Source organism: Plasmodium yoelii, assembly GCF_900002385.2.
Source record: "Plasmodium yoelii strain 17X genome assembly, chromosome: 12".
Classification (NCBI taxonomy): domain Eukaryota; phylum Apicomplexa; class Aconoidasida; order Haemosporida; family Plasmodiidae; genus Plasmodium; species Plasmodium yoelii.
In genome coordinates, this window is record NC_036184.2 from 1,900,354 (window position 1) to 1,923,389 (window position 23,036).

At 21.7% G+C, this 23,036-nt stretch overlaps 7 protein-coding genes across 7 annotated transcripts; 4 read left to right on the forward strand and 3 right to left on the reverse strand.

The window, feature by feature from the left end:
• Positions 1-292: 292 nt before the first annotated feature.
• PY17X_1248200 (conserved Plasmodium protein, unknown function) lies at positions 293-4,358 on the forward strand (the record flags this gene model as incomplete). The annotated part of the gene is made up of 4 exons (XM_022956921.1): positions 293-3,715; positions 3,795-3,866; positions 3,982-4,072; positions 4,240-4,358. 4 exons carry the CDS (start codon positions 293-295, stop codon positions 4,356-4,358), a joined length of 3,705 nt encoding a protein of 1,234 aa, XP_022812752.1.
• A 310-nt stretch (positions 4,359-4,668) lies between these two features.
• PY17X_1248300 (conserved Plasmodium protein, unknown function) lies at positions 4,669-9,297 on the reverse strand (the record flags this gene model as incomplete). Its single annotated transcript, XM_724527.2, has 1 exon — positions 4,669-9,297. One exon carries the CDS (start codon positions 9,295-9,297, stop codon positions 4,669-4,671), a length of 4,629 nt encoding a protein of 1,542 aa, XP_729620.2.
• An 835-nt stretch (positions 9,298-10,132) lies between these two features.
• PY17X_1248400 (conserved Plasmodium protein, unknown function) lies at positions 10,133-13,677 on the forward strand (the record flags this gene model as incomplete). The annotated part of the gene is made up of 5 exons (XM_022956922.1): positions 10,133-12,382; positions 12,520-12,694; positions 12,858-13,012; positions 13,313-13,499; positions 13,616-13,677. The coding sequence occupies 5 exons, from the start codon at positions 10,133-10,135 to the stop codon at positions 13,675-13,677; spliced, it is 2,829 nt and encodes a 942-aa protein (XP_022812753.1).
• Positions 13,678-13,756: 79 nt separating this feature from the next.
• PY17X_1248500 (uncharacterized protein) lies at positions 13,757-15,179 on the reverse strand (the record flags this gene model as incomplete). The annotated part of the gene is made up of 2 exons (XM_725644.1): positions 13,757-13,894; positions 14,136-15,179. The coding sequence occupies 2 exons, from the start codon at positions 15,177-15,179 to the stop codon at positions 13,757-13,759; spliced, it is 1,182 nt and encodes a 393-aa protein (XP_730737.1).
• Positions 15,180-16,111: 932 nt separating this feature from the next.
• PY17X_1248600 (conserved Plasmodium protein, unknown function) lies at positions 16,112-19,148 on the forward strand (the record flags this gene model as incomplete). The annotated part of the gene is made up of 2 exons (XM_022956924.1): positions 16,112-16,981; positions 17,124-19,148. 2 exons carry the CDS (start codon positions 16,112-16,114, stop codon positions 19,146-19,148), a joined length of 2,895 nt encoding a protein of 964 aa, XP_022812754.1.
• A 134-nt stretch (positions 19,149-19,282) lies between these two features.
• On the reverse strand, positions 19,283-19,876 carry PY17X_1248650 (dolichol-phosphate mannosyltransferase subunit 3, putative; the record flags this gene model as incomplete). Its single annotated transcript, XM_034637636.1, has 3 exons — positions 19,283-19,336; positions 19,480-19,587; positions 19,763-19,876. 3 exons carry the CDS (start codon positions 19,874-19,876, stop codon positions 19,283-19,285), a joined length of 276 nt encoding a protein of 91 aa, XP_034493575.1.
• Positions 19,877-20,285: 409 nt separating this feature from the next.
• Positions 20,286-22,518, forward strand: PY17X_1248700 (CPW-WPC family protein; the record flags this gene model as incomplete). Its single annotated transcript, XM_022956925.1, has 10 exons — positions 20,286-20,357; positions 20,581-20,632; positions 20,818-20,894; positions 21,132-21,174; positions 21,299-21,366; positions 21,453-21,522; positions 21,638-21,766; positions 21,907-22,048; positions 22,332-22,403; positions 22,491-22,518. The coding sequence occupies 10 exons, from the start codon at positions 20,286-20,288 to the stop codon at positions 22,516-22,518; spliced, it is 753 nt and encodes a 250-aa protein (XP_022812755.1).
• Positions 22,519-23,036: the final 518 nt, after the last annotated feature.

The window sequence follows — 23,036 nt, forward strand, 5'->3', positions numbered from 1 at the left end:
ATGCTGTTTTTTTATCGATTATCAAATATTATTTATATAGTAAAGCATAAGTGTTTCGATTTTTTGATTCTCGGTTTGTGCATATGTTAAAATATATATTCCAAAGGAAAAGAAAATAAAAGATGATTTATAATGTAAACAGAGAAGATTGTTATGCTTGATTTTATTTATATAATAAGACAACACATATGTACAACACTGCACAGGTTTATATAGCACATATTGTATACAAATTTAATGAAATAGAAACGAAATTGAGAAAAATATAGTGTAACAAAATAGATAAGCGAAAATGCTAAAAGAGAAGCTGTTAAAATTATTGAATTACTACTACTTCCTTAAAAACTACTATATTTATCATATCCTTTTTGTGTATACATTTTTTTTAAGAATAACTTACACATATGCAGAAATAACAATATCCCATTTTTTTACATTTTTGTTAAATAAATATGACAATATAGACACAAATGATAATGACGGGAATTTATTTTATTACTTTACACATTTTTTTAATTTTAATAATAAAAGCGATGATAAATTTTTAAACACGAAGTTATTTGTAGTAGTATATTTGCCAATATGTTTAAAATGTTTTTATACACTTTTTTTTGATTACATATCATACTATATATATATGTATTATTATTTTGATAAAATTAATGATTTTAAAAAAGTATATTATTCTTCAATACCATATGAACTTAGTAAACTTCATCAGAATGAATGCATATATGTAGATCGTGATAAAAATGGAAAGGGAAATAGAAGAGAAAGTAAGAAACTGAAGAAAAATCCAATTACTCCGAAAAAAAAAATAAGAGCATATATAATTAGTAAAAGAAAAAAAATATCACAAAATGATTTTCTCAATAAGCTAAATGATATACCGTTTGAAAGATATAAGATATATTTGTTAAAAAAAAAAATTAATGACCTTTTGAGTGGAAAAAGAAAAAGTGTATTAACAATTGGAAGGCATAATACAAATGAAATGATGAAGCCATTAAGTGGTAGGGAGTATGAAAAAGAACAAAAAAGGTGTATGAAAATAAAAATAGAAAAATGTGATGATAAGCACATAAGAGGTGTACTAAATGGTAATAGTAATACTCGGGGTATTGTTAAAAAAAACGTCTTTTACAATTTAAAAAAAAAAAAACAAAAAAAATATAATAACAGCAATGGTGAGGACCTTTTGAAAAATTCCCAATTTAAGAAAAAGCACAAAATATCTATCCTTGAAAAGGTATATATGAAAATGAAAAAATATTATAACGGAGAACGAACTGGAGGGGAATATGTTAGTTTAACGAATGAGGGCGATAATGATAGTATAAACCATTCAAATAATAAAAATGAATATAGTGATAATAGTTTTGCACCAAAGTATAAAAATTATATATACAAAGAAAATGTGCATAATTATAGGGGGAAGAATAACTTTTTAAATTTTCGATTAGACAGAAAAAAAAAAGCGTCAAAGAATAATGATTGTTATATAAAATTAGAGGATACAGAGAAAAATAGTGATGTTAAATACAATGTGAATGGAGAGTTAAAAATACCCGATATGTATTGTTCTAGTTTAAATTCACAATGTAGTAGTAAAAATAAAAGTAAAAATATAAATAATTTTGAGACATATCGTTTTGAAAATAATAATAACAAACTAGTAAATCCTATAAAAAATGAAGATATCGCAAACAGGCATCATCTCAATAATGATAATTATTATAAGGACGATTTTATGGAGAAAGTAAATAAAGATAATAATGGAAAGGTGAAATTTGATGAATGTGAACGCGAAAATGATGAAAAAACAAATGAAAAAAGAAGAAACTCGAATAAATCGTTAAAAGGAAGTTTAAAAATTGACTACCTATTTAAAGATAGTAATGAATTAACAGAAAGTTATATCAAGTCTAATGAAGATAATAATGATTATGAATATTACTACTATTATTATTATAATAAATTTAAAAGCTTTCGTTATGGGTCAGAAGACAACAATTCAAGTATAAGAGAAATAATAAATAATAAAATAAATGAAGAATATTATCATTTAAAATTAAATATATTAATATTATCATGTATAATAATACAAGTTTTTAATTCATTTATTTTAATATTAATTTCGAGTAATTTTATTAGAAAAAAGGAATATATATATATTTTTTGTTTTTTATATTCACTATTAGAAAGTGTAACAGATGTTATATCTGATAATATATTTTTTTTATGTGGTAAATTTACAAATATATATAGAACGGAGTTTAGCTTAAATACTATATATGTTATACAAGTTATAAGTAAAATGATTTTAAGCATATCTACTATATTTATTTATTTTGTTTATCATATATTTTTTATTTTATATGAGCATGTGAATATTATGATTATAAATACATTTATTAAAGCGTTATCCATTTTTGTTTTATCTTTCATCTTTCTTAAAAATAAGGATAAAATATTAAAGCACAGCCAAAATGAATATATAATAAATGCGAATTTTGATGAAATAAAAGATGAACTAGATAATAATGATAATAAAACAAAATCAGTGAATTCGTTTAGTAAAAAATCGAGTGTGTCTAGTAAAAGTACTTTTGAATATGGTGTATTAGAAGGGGAAAAACAAAACAGCTATAGAACACTGCGGAGAAATAATGAAGAAAATATATGGCCAGAGGATGACGAAACAACAAAAAAAAAAAATGAATATAATTTTGATCATGTAAATAAAAATAACTGGGAAAGCTACTACAATAACGGAATTAAAAATTACACTATTCCAAGTTTTAGAAACAATATTTTCGAAGGTGGAGAATTAAATATAGACGATTTATTAACACACACAATATATAATGAGAATGATGAAGAAAATGTATATGTATATTCCATTTTTTATAAATTAAAAAAAATTGTAATAGATAATGTTAATTATATCAAAAGCGGATGTTGCAAATTAAAAGATATTGCTACAAGAGGACAAAAAATATATCATTTGAATTCGAAAGATGATTATACACTACTTACAATAATGCCTTCGAAATATGAAGAAGAAATATATCATAAAAAATATCATATGGACTATAAAACAAATAATAATAAAAAAACATCAATTATTGAAAATATAAAGAATGCATTCAAAAATAAAGCTTTTAATTGTTATCCAAGTTTTAAAAATTCATTTATTGAGAAATATAATTCTTTAATTGAAAAGGATATGAAAATTATTGAACAAGAAAAAAAAAATATTAAAAATAGAAATGGAAATAATATATTAAACAAACTATATAGTGATGATACTATACAATCAGAAAATGATAATAATTTTACATATACCAAACAAAATAAAAGTCAAATTAAACATCATAAAAAAAAAAAAATTTTTACTTATCCTATTAAATTATTACTAAACAATTTAAATTTTTCCAATATATTTTACATATGTCTATTATTAATAATCCCTACTTTTGAAAGAATATTTTTAAATTATAAAATTAAAAATATTCATTTGGATATGCGTTCATATTGTTATTTAAATTTTGCGGGTTATGTAACGGATTTAGTTGGGCTATATATTTATATTAGCTATTTTAATGAAGATTCTTACACTTCATCCATTTTTATTAGTTCCATCATTAATATATCGCTTTTGTCCTTGCGTTTTATTTTATTTCAAAATAAATTTAATCAGCTTTGGTTATTGGTAAGGATTTCTCAATTGTGTTTTCATTGTATTATATTGTTATAGTGCCACTTTAGTTTCTTTATATTTTTTTTTTCAGTTTTTGGAAATAATATTGAAATCACTTCATAAGACGTTTTTTTATATTCCTATTTATATATTGGTCACTAAGGTAATATATTTGACCCCCCTTGTATTTATATAGCTTAATGAGATCGACAATTTTGTATTGGTTTATATTTTTATTCTATACCTTTTTAAAAATTATGTTTTTTTTCTTTTTTTAGGCCTACATAAAGAGCATATATAATTTGATGTGCTCCTTTTATTCGAGTATGTTGGACGCTAGTTCCTTCGTATCCTACTATTTTGAATATCGTATGTTAAAAATATCTGCACATGCATACACAAATACGTGTGTGATTCAAAACTTTATACGGCCTCGGCTAAGCATCGCTTGTGAATTTGTCCCATGCTTACAATATTCCACATTATTATTGCTATTATTATTATCATTATTTTATTTTATTTTTCTCCTTTCGCAGTGATACTAAGTTACTATAACATGGAAGAATCGAAAGATGTATTTACCTTAGTATATATAATTTTTTTGGCACTGCATTTGCTATCAATGGTGATTATTTTAAAACTCAAAAAAACGTAACTTTCATCCACCCTACTATTATTATATAGCTCATAATGGCATAGTTACATCTGATCATTGAATAAACAGTGTGAGGGAACGAATTCACAGATATATGCAAATGTGTCGCCTAAGGTATATAAAATATTTATATTATCAAGAAAAAAAGTTATGAAATGGACCTGAATATTTTATCATTTTCCTATCTGAGCAATTAATAAAATATTTGAGATTTCAAAATTTCTGTGCTTATTTATGTGCTTATTTATGTGCTTATTTCTGCGCTTATTTATTCTAGGTGCATGTAACCTGTTTGAGTATGCCTTTGTGTTTACGAATAGGGGATGGCTTCGGCCTTCTTTACCTGTTCATAAAGAATATTATTTTTTTCTATTAAGTTTTTTTTTTTGTTAATGTGATCAAAAATAATTTTAATATTTTCATTGATTCGATAGTTTGCTTTTTTGTGTTTGTCTTCATTAAAGAATACATTGATATAAAAAAATGCCAACTTTAAAATTGAACCAATATCTAAATTATGAATAAATGTTATCAAAATATTTAATATATATTTTATTTGGTCATTAAAGGGATTATTGATATTTTCAAAATAAATACAATGTTCTGTTAATTGGCCAGCTAGCTGCTCGTTGATTTGTGAATATAAATAGATATATAAGCACTGGATTGCAACTTCTTTATTTATCATATATATATTGTTTTTTAAAATTGAAAATAAGAAGGAATATAATTCGGCATGCTTTATATATTTTTCATTTTTATTTAAGTTTAACAAAAAGTATAATGTTATAAAAGAATGATCATTTATATATATTACATCATGTTCATCACTTTCTATTATTTTTTTTATTAAAAACTCTAGGTTTAAACTGTCTTGGTTTTTCTTACATTGAATAGAATTCCCATCATTTGTTCCGATATATTGATTAAAATTTGATGGTGTTTCATCATTTGTTCCCTTTAATTGTGTGTATTTCTCAGCAAAGCTATCTCTTTCAGATGTGTATGGTATTTTATTCTTTGATGAGCTTATTACATTTTCTATATTATTAACATTCATATTTATAGTATCATTGTTTAAATGTATGATATATTCATCATTTGGGCTGTTACTTAAATATGTAGTAGAATCATGTACATTATCCTGATGATTGAGAGAATATATATTTTTAATAATATAAAATGGATTATTTAAGCTTGTTGGAAATTGGTATTTTTTTTTTTGTGAAATTGATATTTTGTTTAATTTAAAAAATTTGTAATAAAAAACTTGGAACATATAATAAAAATTTTCTGGTTGATTAAACGATTTTAATAGATATAAAAAATAAACGACATTATTTAAATCAATAATTCGATTGTCCAAGAAATAATTAAAATATACCTTGGAAAAAAATTGAAATAATTGATCGTTAGCTGTTACATTGTCATAAATATTTTTTTCTTGTATTTGTACCAAAAATTCTAAAAGAGAATTAATTTTTTGTAATGTGTTAAATTCGTTAGAGTTTTTTAAAATAATATCAGTTATAATAGAATTGTTAATAAACAAATTATACTTCTTTAATTTAATAGAAATATTTAGTATAGAAATAATATAATCATATTTTAGTAAATGATCTTTTTTTGACTGAATATGCTCATAATTTTTTTTAATGGTATATTTAAAAAGGGATAAGTTCGAGGCGTTTTTTTTTAAAATATATAAACATAGTTGATTTAAATCGTATAAAGATAGACTTTCCAATATCTTGAAATTATTTTCTATAGACTCTAAATAAGTATCTTTAATTTTTTTAAAAAAGTCGTTACACGCTAATAATTCATTATTGCTTAGCATTAGTTTGTATATGCTAATAATTTGGCTTGTACTAAAGTCATTTATTGTATTATTAACTTTGATATTTTTATTTATTTGGCTAGTATTACAAGGAATGTTGATTTTGTTTATAATGTTTGATAAATGAAAATTATAAAAATTTTCTATGTTTTCCTTATGTTTAAAGGAATGAGATATATTATTTAGATGTGTAGATTGATGGGAATCGGAATTGTTATCCTTATAACCACTTATAAATAAGCATTCATTTGATAAATGTTTAATTTCTTCATCATTACTTAATAAAATTAAGTAGGAAATATTATTTTTAAAAACAAATTTATTGAAATATGTAAAAAATAAAGCGAATGGTATGTAAGAATAATTGTTGTTATATATACAAATAGCTGTTAATAATATTATAAATTCTTTGTTATATAAATTATAATTTTGTATAATGTTTCTTTCAATTTTTTTCAATACTATGTGTATGGCTCTTTCTATTTTGATGTCATCGTCATTTATCTTTTGCTCTGATTTTAGCTTTTCAAGATAGTTTAGTATAATAAATGAAGAATTAAAAATTCTTGTTATATCATATATATTTTTACAATTTAAAATAAGCTTATTAATTTCGGTGAAAATTTTATGATACATTTTTATAAAATTCAACCTATCTATTTTCATTACAATTAAGGCATCGTTATTTGTTTGTTCCTTGTTAATGTGTGTGTGTTTTGTTATATCAATATTGTTATCATTTTTTATGTTTTCATCAAAATTTTCAGTGAATTTATTTATAATGACATTTTCTTCTATCCTGTTGGCACATCGTGTTATCAAATTTAATTCTTTGGCAAGAGATATGTTAAGCAATATCGACAACAAATGTATATTTAAAAAAGATGACCCAAGCCATTGATATATATTATCTATATTTACATAACGATAATCATTAAATTTACATTGAATAAAATAAAAATAAATAATATTTTTGATTTGTGTGTTGTAATTTCGTTTATTTATAATAAAATTATAGTTATCTACAATTTTTCCTATATCATTTGTATAAGGTATATATGTATTTTTTATGTATTCATCATTGGCTTGTATAATGTTTAACTTGTGAATATTAATATGATATAAATTTTTTTTGATATATGAATAAGCATATAAAATGTTTAATATATTTTTAAAATCGGTAATTTCATTTTCTTTGTTAATAAAAAAAGGGATAATTTTATTAAGAAACGCATATTTTCTAAGGAATGCACAATAATATAATATCTTACATATAAATATTATGTTATATTCATTTATATATATTATTTTATTTTTATCTTTTTTGTCAAATAGTTCGTTTTCTAAATATTTGAATACTTTATCAGATAAAGTATCTATTTTATAGAAAATATTCTTTAAATATAATGAGATATTTATTGAATTATTATAACAGTTGTTTTTGGAAATGTTTATTTCTTCTGTTTGTTTTGATGTGTTAAAAATAGTTGGTTGATCATTTTTCTGTGTATTTCCCTCAGGCAATTGTACATTTCCTTTCTCCTCCTCTTTTTGGTGATTTAAATAGGGATAATAATTTTGATTGTTTAATAAAATTTTGTAAAATGATCTAATTAAAAGAAAGCTATTTTCCAAACTAAAATTGTAAAAATAATTTTTTTTTATAATATTAATTAAAAATGTAATAACATCATGATTTAATAAATTGATTTCTGAGTATACATATAGCAATAAAAGAGAAGAGTAATAGTCTAATTTTTGTTTATAACGAAAATATTGTATACTATGTGTATAAATACTTATATCATTATAAAAGGTACACATATCAAATAATATTTTTATAAGGGCATTATTATTATCATTGGAAAATAATCCAGTATTATTCTCCTTTGTATTATTATTTTTATTATGATTATAGTTTTTTTCTTTTGCATACTGATTAAAATATTTCAATAATTCATTTTCTATATGGTTTATTAAGATATCGTTTTTTATTTTTAGTGACTTGAAAATTTGGCATATCATTAAAATTTCTTCACACTTAATTAAATTTTTTTTTTTAATTAATAAATCAAGTAAAAATGAAATATATCCATTATTTTTGTAATGGGTATCAGGGTTTTCACTTTCAGTTTTCTCATTTTGATTTCCATCATTTTGATTAACAGTATAGTCTTTAACATCATTTCCAAAGTTGAGATTATTAGTACTATTATCAATTTTGTTTATATCATAAATAGTAAAATAAAGTAGAATATTACAAATATGGTGGGGATAATAATTAGTAAATATATTGTTTATGTTATTATTTTTTTGATCAATTTGTATGGAAGTGTTATATTGATGTTGGTTAAAAATATCAATTTCTTTTAAAAACATATTAACAATTTGTGTAACATATTCATTATCTGTTATTTTTAGTTTATAAAAAGCATTAAAAAAAATAGAGTAATTAATAATGTCAAAAGGTAAATTATTTTGTATAATAATATGTAGAAATTTGTTTATTAATTTCATATCCTTAATTTTTAATTTTGCATGAGCATTCAATATAATTGAAAACGATTTAATATCTACAAATGTGTAGTGTTTAATTAAATGGTTATTAAAATATTTTAATAAATAAACAACCATTTCATTATTTTCTACATTTCCAATAATACTATATAATTTGACTATTTCTTCTAAATTAAATTGAGTTAATTTTTGAATAGCAGTTTCTATAAGACAATTAAATGTATTTTTATATGCATTAAGATTTATATTTTCTAAATATAATTTAATTAATAATATTATCTTTGATGGGGTAAGGAATTTATATATCATTTCAACTCTTTTGTTAATTTGGTTATAAATAGTTATATTATTAATATTTTCATTTTTTAATAAACAGCTATATCTGTATAATTCTACACACGTCATATTATATATATTCTTGTTAATGACATTTTTTTTTTTTTGAACAAAAGAATAATTTATCTTACTTAGACTGTGAATGTGCGTTTTTTTAACCATATATTCAATCCATAGACCCTTACATATATCATTAATTGTGGTACAATTATATATATGTAAATTTGGGGGGATTTTCCTTATCATTGTAAAAAAAAAGAGATTGTATGTGTGATATTTATATGATAGGGAAACTTCACTGCAATATCGATCTAAAACGTATTCATCACTTCCAAGCTTTCCATTTTAATGCATATAGAAGGTTGGAAAATGTGTGCAAATTGATGAGAAATAAAAAAAGTAGCTTAATTTTTCACATTTTTTTAAAAAGGGTATATTTAACAGTAATATTATGCATAAGAATTAACAAAAATTAAAATCAACAGGAAAAAAAGCTAATTAAAAATAATAGAGAAAAAAACAAGCATATATATATGGAAATAAAACACCAAAAAATAAAATATAATATAATTCTCAAAATATTATAGTTGTTCTACAATATAAGAAAAAATTAAAATATTAATAACCAAAATTGGAAAAAAAAATTCCTTTTATCACAGCATTATCCTATGTATTTTTATAGAAATTGATATGAGAAAAAGGGAGCATAAACGCATAAATATTTTTATAGAATATATTGTTATTTTTTATATATGTATTTATGAATTTGATTGGCCAAGTGTATTTTTTTTTGATACTATATTAATAGTATGGTTTTAGTGCAATAAAATTTGTGTTTAAGTTTGTAAAAAATTTTATTATTTTTTTGATTTATGGGGGAAATGCAGGAAAATTAATGAAAACAAAATGAAATATATATAATGAAAATTGGTAAAATATACGACATGTGAAAGGCTATATATTTTTTTTTTTTTTTAATTTTTTTTTGTTCATTTCTCTTTTTTATTTCAATTGTGAAAATACAAGTTTATAAATATGTTTTCACAGTTTCAGAACTATATAATTATAAAATATTGTTATAATGGCTTGTGTGATGTATTTTTTTTTGGTGTATATGGTTGGGTGGGCATTTACATTTGTATCAAATGCATTAAATTTTTGTAACTATGGCGAATATTTTAAAAATAATAAATGTTATGAGTGTGGAGAAAACAAGTATTCAAATTTTAAGAATGCTGAAAGTTGCTTTAGTTGCCCTCCGTCTAGTTACAACAATAAAAGAGCTTCAAAATTTATACATAGTTGTTCATGTGATTCGAATTATTATTTGAATTATATAGGGAATAAGTGTGATAAGTGCTCTGATATAAATAGTTATTTTTTCTGTGAAAACAATTTTAATGAATTATATGTAGATAATGTAGAATATTTTTTAAAGCATACGAATGAAATTAATTTTAAAAATTATGATAGATGCTCTACAAAAAAAGACATAAAAAACATATATCCATTCATGAATAATATTTTTATTTATTGTAAAAGTCCAGGTGTTTGTTTAGATACTTGTGGGAAATGCTCAGAAAATAATGAAGGATTTATATGTAATAATTGCAAAGAAAATTATTATAAAAATATATATTTAAAATATTCTACATGTAAGGAATGCTATAATACTATAACTTCTATAATAATTATAATAATTTATTGCTTTGTATTTCTTATCTTTCTAATGACACTATTTAAGTATATAAATGTTAGTCTATATTTTTATCATTTAAATATTTATAAAAAAGAAACAATATATTTTTTACATTATTTTCGTGAATTTATGTTTTATTTATCTCTTATTTTTTTGCTAAGTTTTTCAAATGATCTAATTGAAAATGAACAAGAAAATTATATTTCTAATGAACACCAAAATAAAAAACAAAAGGCATATCTACAATATGGCGATTTAGCGAATGTTCATTATGTTTTGAATATTTATTTGCATAATTTATTTTTTGATATTATTAAAGTAATTCATTTAAATTTTTTAAATTATGCTAATATAGACTGTTTATATTTCCTTAAGGCAAATTCGAAACTACACACAATAGAAATAACTGTTTTTATATTTTTTATGGTTCTATTTGTTTGTTTAACATTATTATGCAATTTTATATTTTTATACTTAAGAAGAAACATACAAAAGTATGCTAGAAACATAGGAATTAATATAATTAATTTGTCTAGTAGCTTGGATCATTGTTCGGGAAGGGAAGATATCGATAGCGTTCAAAGTAGTAATAAAAATATAAATAAAAATAATAAAAACAGCGATTTAAAACAATTTAAGAAAATATGGTTATATCCATTTTTATTTCCTAATTTTTGTCATTATACTTATACAAATATAACTTTTTTTTATGATAACGATGTTGTCGATTTTTTCAAAAATTGTGTTCAAATATATTATTATCAATATGTTCATATAATTATGTATATGAGTAGTTGTTTTATTATGTTTATTTTTTTGTCTGGGTATATATGTATTGGTATATTTAATTATAATATATCGTATTATGATACAGAAACATTGTGCTATGATAATATTCATTTGAAAGTTACTAAATTTATGGGGATATTAATAATTTCTATTTTTTGCTTTATTTATTATATAATAGTCTTTGTTTCGATTCTTAGAACTCCATGTAGTTTAAGAGCAGAATATAAATATAAATACATATATGGATTTTATACATTTTTGTGTAAAAAAAATAAATATTATTACTACATTTTTAGAACTGTATTCACAAATTTATTATTTTTAATGAATATGCAATTGCCTAATAATTTAAAATGTTTTATTTATATGTCTTTTTTTTTTATTTTGTTCATTTGTATAACCATGTTTTTAGATCCTCATATTAAGATAAAGGAGTATAATATAAAATTAGAGAGTTTTTTTTTTATGTTTTTATTTTTTTTTAATATTCAACTAGAACAAATAAGAATAGTAACATATAATATAGTGTTACGAGTTTCGTTGTCTATATTAACATTAATGATATATTCTTTTATACTGCTTTATTATTTATTTTATATGTTAAGAGATGTTTATATGTATTCTAGTTTATATAAAGATTATATAAAAAATAAAAATAATATCATTGAAAAAAATGAGAAACATTGTAAATATTTGGAGTATTATATTTATTACTATTTAAATAAAAGGATGGATATAAACATATTGAATATTGATAACGATGTAAAAAAAGATGCAGATGATTTATGTAGAGACAATTCCGACGAAGATTCGTTATTAGAAAATTATGGTGACCCTCGAATGGTTTGCAAAAAAAATAAAAATAAAAACAAAAATATAAAATAAAATTATAAATTTATTATTGAAAGATTATGTTAAAGTATTCTAACAAAATATATATATGTATTACTTTTTTTTCTTACACATTTCGAATAAATCAGAAATTTTTATCAAAAAAGGACATAAAATATATTTACTATAGGTGTGTGTTTATATCTCCCTTTATTTCTGAAACAATTATTCAGTTGTTGTTCATAGTGAAAAACATAAATCATATTATTCATTTAAGAAAAAATAAATCAAATGATGAAGTATATAATTTCATATTCGAAAATGGTAATATCATTTAAAATTTAAAAAAAAAAGTATATTTTGTGTAATAAATATGAAATTATTTTTAACACCAAAAAAGTGTATAGATGTATTTTTGTATTTATTAAAGTGTCTATATAAGTCATATATATGGAAGCCATATTATTCGTTTTACATAACTTTTTAGGCTACATAGAAATTCAAAAAACTTCTATTGATAGATTTATATCAAAGGCAAAATATATTTTTATTAAAAAGTTCCAAAGGAATTATAAGTTATTTAAAGAAACAATGATAAATATATTTTCAAACTTAGTTAGGAGTATCAAATGCTATAAAAACGTAAATTACGAATAAATGAAAATAAAATTGACCATTTTATTGCTTGCTATTACTTTTTCAAAATATTCCAACAATTTTTCACTTATGTCTTATTAATATCCAATTATAGCAAAGTGGTATTCCCCCTTAAGCATAATTTGTGTATAATATAGAACTGTATTCAGATTATGTATTAATTTAAAAAGATTAATAAATTGACAATAACCATAAGAATTTTTAATAAAATATTGTTTATTATGCCTTGTTGTAAATATTTATAATATATTATAAAATTAATTTTATAATTTTTCCATTTTTTAGCTGTATATAAGGGAATGTGTTGCTGAACAAATCAAAAAAAAATATAAAATAAACGAAATTGATAAACATATAGTAGTATATGATGAAAATTATGAACAAAGCCATATTAATACATTTTTGTACAAGTTAAGAGGATTAAATGAAAATGTTTGCACAAAAAATAAACAGTTTTCCCTCCTATTTCCGAGTAAGAATTTTTGTTATAGTGAAAATAGTAAATATATACCTATTCATATATATATGGTGAAAGATAAATTAGCGTAAGCTTTATATTTTATTAATATGGTTTTAATTTATATACAGGTATAGACAATGTTGTATTAAAAACAAAAAAAAATATTACAGAAAAAAATACACAATTATAAAATAATAGATAAATATTGAATCATCGGATTAAAAAGGTATATAATAAAAAAATTAAAGCAAAATGGTGAAGCAATGTAATTACGAACAATTGTTAAATAAATCTTTATAGTTAGTTCCATAATTTGTTAAGGGCTTATAAATTTCCCATTTGGAAGCCGGAAATATATGTTTATTTCTTTCATACCATTTTCGTTCTACTAGTTTTCCTGCATGAGTCTAAAAATAGTATGTAAATAAATATAACGATGTATTATATACATAAATGAGCATGTGTATATAACTTTTTGTATGCCGAATTGAAACAAAGCTGAATATGTGTAAATTTTTTATAAAATTTACGTTTAACATATTAATTCAAGCATTTATAATATATATCATGCAATTATAAAACCATGTAATCAAAGAAATATAAAATATATATATATTGAACAAAAATGAGCGTTATTTTTTGACTTACATCAGTTTTGTTCTTTCTTATGTCCGTAATTCCCGACAAATCTTCTACAACATCAAAAGAAAATAATGGACCTGTTTTTCCTTGAGCTTTATTTTTAATTAATTCATAAAAGGTTAAATAATTTGGAAGAATAAGATCTTCTTTTACAAACATTAATGTTTCACATGATGCGGATCTTAAATTCGTAAATTCGTGTTTTAAATTATCTACACATTTATTTATAAATTGGCCTATAGTATTTTTTTGCTTAACCAATATTTTTCTTCTATGACCAGAACCATCGTAATATGAATATGTAATTTCTATGTCTTTTTCCTTTTGTTCGTTTTCTAATTTGAAATATAATTCTCTCAACTCTTTTTTTTTTAATTCTATTTTTCTATCTCTATCCTTATCCTTTAAAAAGGATGTATTTACAGTAGGATCTTTCATAATTTTTTTGAAATCATTTTCTTCATTTTTTGGTTTGTTTTTATTTTCAGTATTAACACTTTTTCCGTTTTGTAAATTTTTATCAGTATAATTTTTGTTAATTTGTTCAGTTTCGTTAGAAGATTTTTCTGCTTCTTCTTTTTCGTTTTGTTCTTTTTCTAAAGAATTTTCATCTGACTTATTTTTTGGGGTTTCTGATTTGTTTTCATCGTTTTTATCTTCGTCTTCTTCGTCTTCTTCTTCTTCTTCATCATCAGAGAAAAAAGACAATTTAAAATTGGTGTGTTTTTTATGTTTAGTATCTTTAGAACTTTCATTATATGTTGTATCCTTTTCCTTACTAAAAATTTTATCCTTTATTTTTTTATATTCATGAACTGTTCTTAGACCAACAGTTTCATTAATTAATTTATCATCATCATTTTTATTTTTAACAAACATTTGATTTAATTTCGGAGCCATTAAGTTTTGTTTTTTGATGTTTTCCTTTTTCTCCAAAAATTCTTTTTCCTTTCGTTTTCTCTCTAAAATATATTTTTGAACTTTTCCATTTTCGCTATTAATTATACTATCAATTAAATCGGCGGTATTATCTGGTTTTCTAAAATTCATCTTGACTCGTTTTCTTTGCAAATAACAATATTTTAGTATATATTATAAATAACAAATTTTATATTTATTCGTTATATTTGTGTGATTATTTATCCCCTTTTTATATTCCAGAATTTTATAAAATTATTCTCGTGTTTCGAGAGTTCAATATGCGAGAACAAAAAAAATGTTATAACATTTTTGGCTGTTATGGGATAAATTTTTATATATTTACATGGATATGTTTTTTCTAATGTTATTCTTTTTCCTTTTTAACATTTAATATGATTTAATTTAAAAATTATGTTTTTTATGTATCAATTTTATTTTTTTTAGTAAGGTTAGTGTTTATCTTGAATAAGCATGAATTATTTTTTTTTTTCAAGTTGCTTTATAGAAATTAATTATACTCATATACAAACCATTCATGGATATATAATTTTGATGCATTGTTTTGATTTTATTTGGGAAAAAATATGTATTTATTTAAAATTTATATTTTTATTATTTAATTTTTAATGTTTTTGTTTAATTCAAATATTTTTAGAAATATAGAGGGTGAAGAAAACAGGGGAATATCCCAATTTTTTTGTTTTTAAGATATGGAAGACGTACTATATATATATAACAAACTATATATAGCTTAATTTTTAATGTTTGTGATTATGTAATTATTATATGTATATATAATTGAAAATGATGTACGTTGCATATTATATACGCATTACTAATTTTTAATAATCTGTAAATATCATTGATGTATATATAGTTACGAAAAGTATGAAAGAAAAGAACTTTTCGAACTTGGGGAAAACGAATCATACCCTCCTTTTTTGTATATGTAGAAACCTATACAATAGAAAGTATAAGAAATATTAATTTATAGAGTTTAAACATAATTCGCTTGAGGCTATAGAAAAAAATATATGTGTGCATATAGAGACGAATGAAAAATGTTTGAAAATAAACGCGTCATAAATGGTATGGAGAATGAAATAAATGGTATGAAGAATGAAATGAATACTATGAAGAATGAAATGAATACTATGAAGAATGAAATGAATACTATGGAGAATGAAATAAATGTTATAGAACATGAAATAAATGTATATAACCAAAAAGAAATAAAATTTGAAGAGTCCGAAAAATTTAGTAATAAAGAAAATGTAAATTATAATAATTTTACTAGCTTTGTTCATTTAATATGTAAAGTGAAAAATGTGAGGAAACATGGAAAATCATTGTTTTTTTGTGATGCAACATTAAATGATAATTGGGACAATAATAATAATAATAATAATTTGTTTTTTTACAAATATCAATGTTTGGGCAGCGCGCGTAAGGATAACAATGCAAATATACACGACATAAATAACAAATCGAATATTGACAAATACTATTTAATAAAAAATATATTCAATGAAAATGTAATAACAAAAAAGGGTAATATACAATTAGTGATAAACAAAGACTTTTATATAAATGAAGAAAAGTTTATATTATATGAAAATTATTTATTGAATAAATACAAAAAAAAATATTTATATGAGGATAAGGAGACAAATTTGATAAACTTTTCTCTGTATTATTCATTAAATTTATCTAAGCAATATTTTTCGAATTTGGAAAATGATGGGAATAAAATGGATGAAAATAATGATACTGAATATAAAATTCCATTAGTATTATTGAATGAATATATAAAACATGACACAGCCAAAAAGTTAATAAAAACGGATTCTTTATTATACATTATTGGATTCCCTGCTTTGACAAATACAAATGAAAAATCAATAATAGTATTTTCTTCCTACTTGCTAAAGGTAAAAATAATATACCCCATTAAATTGTGTGCAACTTAAACGGAACATACTAGTATATATTATTATGTATATATATATATATATATGCATACATAGATAAGTTTATTCATGGTAATAATATATGTCACATTTTTGTTTATAGGTGAATTATGAATACTTTAATATTAGAGAACTACTGGCGTTGTTTGAAAAAAAACAATTTTCCGTTTTAACATTATGTAGATCTTTAATAGTAAAGGATGATTACATTTATAACATGTACAAAAATGAATGTGCTAAAAAAAAACAATACATATTGAATATTGTATATAAAAATAAAAATTACGAAAGTATATCCAACCAAAAAATGAATAATTTTGAAATTTTTATAATTAAAATGATTGATGTCATACCCAAATTATTTGAAATACAATATAGTGACTTTAAATATAAAATAAATAATATTCAAAATACAGAAAAAAAAAATACATTATGTGGCGATTTCAATTTGAACGCAATTAATAGCATTACATTAACTGAGGATGGGATAATCCCAAATAAAGCTAATGTTAATGTGAATGAAGATGGGGAAAAAAATGAAAAAAAGAAGAAGAAAAAAAAAAAGAAAAAAGACATAGTATCCTATATGAACAATAAAAAAATTCCACAAATACATTGGATGATTAATCATATAAAAGAAATGCTCAAAGAGATAAAAAAGAAAAATTCAAAAATAAATTGCAATTTTTATTACGAAGATATAATTTCAAGAATCGGTGATTTAGTTAATAAATATATAGAAAGTGATAGTACACTTTTTGAAAATTATTTGGAATTTCTAAAGATGTTTATTGAAAAAAATAATAATGTAATTAATGAAGAAAATGTTAAAAAAATAAATGATAACTATGAAATGTGTTTGAAAAAAAATGCAAATATTTTCGAAAAATTAAATTGGAAAAGTATAGATTTTTACAATATTAAGGATTTTTACATGGGTAATGATAATATTAAAAAAGAGGATAATGTTGAAAATGATGATTGTAAGCTAAAGGATGAAAAATGTAAAACTGTTTATTCCAATGTATGTCATACACATTGCGACAATGAAAATAAAGATATAACACAAAATGAAGAAGAAAATACCAGTTATAAAAATTGTGAAAAAAATAATAAATCATATAATGAAATTCATACTAATGTTTCTTATAATAAAATTATAAGTGTTGATGATAACGTTAATAATAGAAATAAAATAAAAAATGATATAGTTACAAATATAGATACTAATAATTTATCGTATGATTATTGTATATTGGATGTAGGAGGAGGTAAAGGAGATTTGGGTATTTATATTTCATTAGCTTTTAAAAATGTATTAGTAATAATATTAGATATAAATGTGAGTTCTCTTATTAACTGTTTTATTAAAATATATGTGAATAAAATAAAAAATGTTTTAATAGTTCATGAATCTATATTAAATTTTGACTTTAAAAAATATAAAATCGATTTAATAGTTGGGTTACATTGTTGTGGAGGTTTAACTGATTACACATTAAATAAATGTATCAATGAAAAAATACCATTTCTTATTTGTTCATGTTGTTATACTAAATTTAGAGATTTAAGAAAATATATCTTTGACTTTAAAAATTATAGTATAATGAATGAAATTAATAATTACATTTACAAAAAAGGGTACGAAAATGGTCAAATAAATTATGAAGAAGGGAATAAAAATGACATAAAAATTAATGATATGAAATGGGAAAATAATGATTTGATTAATTACACAAATATAAGCAATTCCGATAGAGACGATAAAGATGAATCCCATCAAATCGAAAGCTATATAGATGGTGAAAATAATAGCGATGGTGAAGATAATAGTGATTGTAGCAATAAAAAGAGCAAATACGATAAATATGGTAAAAAAAAAATTCGAAGAAGCGTACCAACTATATATTCGTTTGTTAATTTATTATCAAAATTATGTGAAAGTGAAAATATAAATATATCACACAAATGTATGCATTTATATAATAATATAAGATTTTGTATTTTGCAAAAAATATTTAATGACAACAATAAGGAAGGGGAAAAGGAAAAATTAACATTATCTTTACATTCATTCCCAGTAGCCTTTTCACCAAAAAATATAGTTTTAAAGGGCTATTTTAAATAAATCGTTGGCATAGAATGTACGCATATAAAATGAAGTAAAAATATATACACAAAAAATTATAAGTGGAATTTCCATAATTTTGCTAAAAATATTGCTAAAAAATTTGCTACAAAATTTGATAGGTGTTTTTATCTTTAGGTAAAGGTAAAATTTTTCATTTGCAATTTCCTTTTTATGGCATCCAGTTCCTTCAAAAAAAAATAGTGAGGAATGTAAACAAGAAAGGTGAATATATTATCAATATCAATATCAATGTACATATGTCAATGTAGCTTTAAGAGATTGTAACTGTTGATAAGTTTGTATTTTATCGATTTTATTTTTCATTTACCTCTAATAGCGTATTCTGGTCATGAGGTATAATATTAACATTATATATACTTATGGATATGGAAACTAATGCGTAAACACCTAAAGTGAATATAAGATATAAAGGAATCTGCAAATTGAAAAAAAAATAAAAAAGGCGTGTATATATAGTCTATACACTTTTGTTATATGTATTTCCAAACATGGCTTATGACATAAGGACTGTAAAGCTTTTCCATTTGTTCATGTTATATTTGTATTATATCCTATAATATGTATAGATATATATATTTTCAGTTTTATACTAGTATCCATTTATATAAGGAATCCGATTTTTTATATTTGTCAAATTTGTATATCCATAAAATTGTAGAAAAAAGTAAAATTATGACAACAACTTTTCCCTTTGTAAGCTGCATAATGGTATTTTGTTATGTTAACAATCTGATTATTTATGTTTTTTTCTTTTTTCTTTTTTCGTTTTGTTTTTTTATATGAATTATGTTTGTATTTTTTTCTTATTTATTAATATTAACGAAATTCCCAAAAAAAGGACTTTGAAAAATGTGTATAAACTTATGTAAATACACCATAACAGTATTAAACATGTATTGTGCATTAAAACTTGTTTATTTTACTTAAGTAATAAAATAGTTTACTAAAAAGGCTAATATAAACATGCATATATTTTTGTGTATGGTCTTCTCAATTCGTGAAATAGTATATATGTTGTGTATATGCAAAGGGAGATGGGGAAAATATAATACTAAGTAAAAAACAATCTCATTCTTAAACATAAAACAATACAAAATTGTATATTAAGAAAAAATGAATTATTTTTATTTATTTGTACTATTTCTTTTTTTATATGCGGAATTAAATTTATGTGAAAATGAAAAAGTAAGTTAAAATAAGTATATAAATAAAAAAAAAATAATGAATATAATGTATAGCAATCATGTTGCAAGCTAGTAGCAACAAGATACTCGTTTAACTATGAAATATGGATAAAGTCGTATTTAAAATAAAATAAAAGGTTGTAAAATAACTTAAATTCAATTTTTGATTCTTTTTTTCATATTTTTCTTCCCTTTACTTAAAATTTTTAAAAAAATATTTGAAGAAAAATGAATTATTTTCTAACAGTGAATTAGAAAATATAGGGGGGAGTGCAGGTTTAAAAAAATATAATAATATATATATTTCACGTGCACATATATAGAGAAATAGTTAAGAAATATGTTTTTAATTAAAGTATTTAATAAAATTTGTAGACCATATAATATAACTATTGTGTGCACTAAACAAAATAACAAAATCATGGAAATATGAAAAAATTTAAGTACACAAAAATTTATAGGTGGCATTATTACGGGATCCTCAAATTTATCCGCACACACAAATCCTCATCCTTCCGTTACTAATGTTGCTGGAGATGTAAACTGATAAATATAAAAATTAGAATAAAAAATGAACATAGAAAAATATATGTGTGTATCTATACATGTGAAAATATTTGTGAAGTATATTATAATACATATTGATATATTTGTAGAAATGATGTATTAAAATAACTTTTATTATATAAGCATATAATAAATAATGTGTATATAAATTATTCAAGAATTGGTTTGACTAAATTATTTATTTTGGTGAATATTTTCCACATTGCAGATACTTCATGGTCTAAAGAGTGCTTCACCACCAATTGTTGAATGTAATATCGTTTTATTATTATTTTTGTTATTCACTTTTTATTTTGTTCTTATAATTATATGGGTAAATTAAAATTAAGATTTGTTTATTAATACAATTGATTAATTGTTAATTTATTCTATTAGTAAATGAAGAAACTTTAATTGATCCTGATATTATTTGCGAAAGGGATTATAATATACCATGCCCCGAGGTTAGCAATGTTTTTTTTTTCTTTTCTAGTATTGTTTATTTTTATTATATCCTAAAATTGTTCAATTTCATGTATAATATTTTTAGGATTATACTTATATTGGATCTGTTCATAAAACCGATGATGAAATATGTGCACCATCACCAACTTATGATGGTTTAAAAAAACAAAAAAATTAAATATTATTTTGTTATAAATATTTATGAATTGATTACTTTTAAATGCGTTGTTTTCTTATTTGTTTGTTTATGAATTTTTATTTTATTGATAGGCCCTTGCATAGGTGAAGAATTGAACATAAAGAACATGTCTGATACCAGAAAGGAGCATTGGTCAATAAAATGTAAAACATCATGGCCTTGTAGAAAATGTGTAAGGGACTACACTTCATTTTGTCCAGGTTCACAAATAAAAAAAAATAATAATATATGAAAATTGGAATAAATTGACTTATATTTATTATGATTTGGGGTCACATATATATACTACCTTTGGTGTGAAAACATAAACCAAATGTATTTTTCTTTTATTTTTTTGAAGAAAAATGGAATAAAGTGGAAGGAACTATAAGATCTTGTAAACCATCAAGGGATTATATGGGCCCTTGTAAATACCAGATAAATTTTTCTGGACACAATACGGAAATGCTAAGCGACTGGAGTTTAGAATGTGAAGCTTGGTGGTAATTTAAAAAAGGAAATCAATAAAGCAAAAAAATGAAAAAAAATGAAAAAAAATGATAAAAATAATGATAAAAATAATGATAAAAATAATGATAAAAAAAATAACAATAAATGAAAAGGGATAGAAACGTATTATTTAATAAGAATGTTTTATGCCACACAAGAGAATATACAAAACAATAGTATTGTATATTGTTTGTTAAATTTTTTTTTTAATAACATTACAATTCATGTGTGATTATACATTAATTAAATTTTGTTTATAATTTATGATTTAAACAGGCCATGTGATCATATAGATTTATTCCCTGATTGCCCAGATAGTGATATCCCTATTACTGCAGCTGCTACTAGGTTATATTTAAAAGAAACAAAACATTATATAAATAAGCAATATTAAATATTCATTATATATAAATATATTTAAAAATTGTTATGTAGATGGAGATTGATGAGGAATTACCAGTGAGTTTTTATTATATTCTTTTTAAATTATAAGATATATAAGCTGTTATTATTGATAATTTGTATAATTTGTTTGTTTTGTTAATTTTTTAAATTCTATATACATATAGCTGTATGTTTACTTTTATTTTCGTGGTATTTTTTTACTTATTGTTAACACATTATTGTCTAAATTTGTGCGATAATTATTTAAGTTAATATTTTGATATGAAGTGTGGATAACGAAAACAAAATATACAAATAAATTAAATAAAAAAAATAATGTAGCATTTCAAATATTTCTTAATATATTATTTGTTAAACATATTTCCAAAATCAAATAATACATTTATGCAATTTATAGAAATACAAAAAGGGTAAATAGTGCCATGAAATTATAATTAGGGATAGTTAAACAAAAAAAACGAAAAATAGTCGAAAATTATAAATATAATACATTTGTTTTATATTATGTTATAAAATATTAATATATAATCGTCAAAAGTAGTATAAATAAAAATTGATTACTAAGAACAAATGACG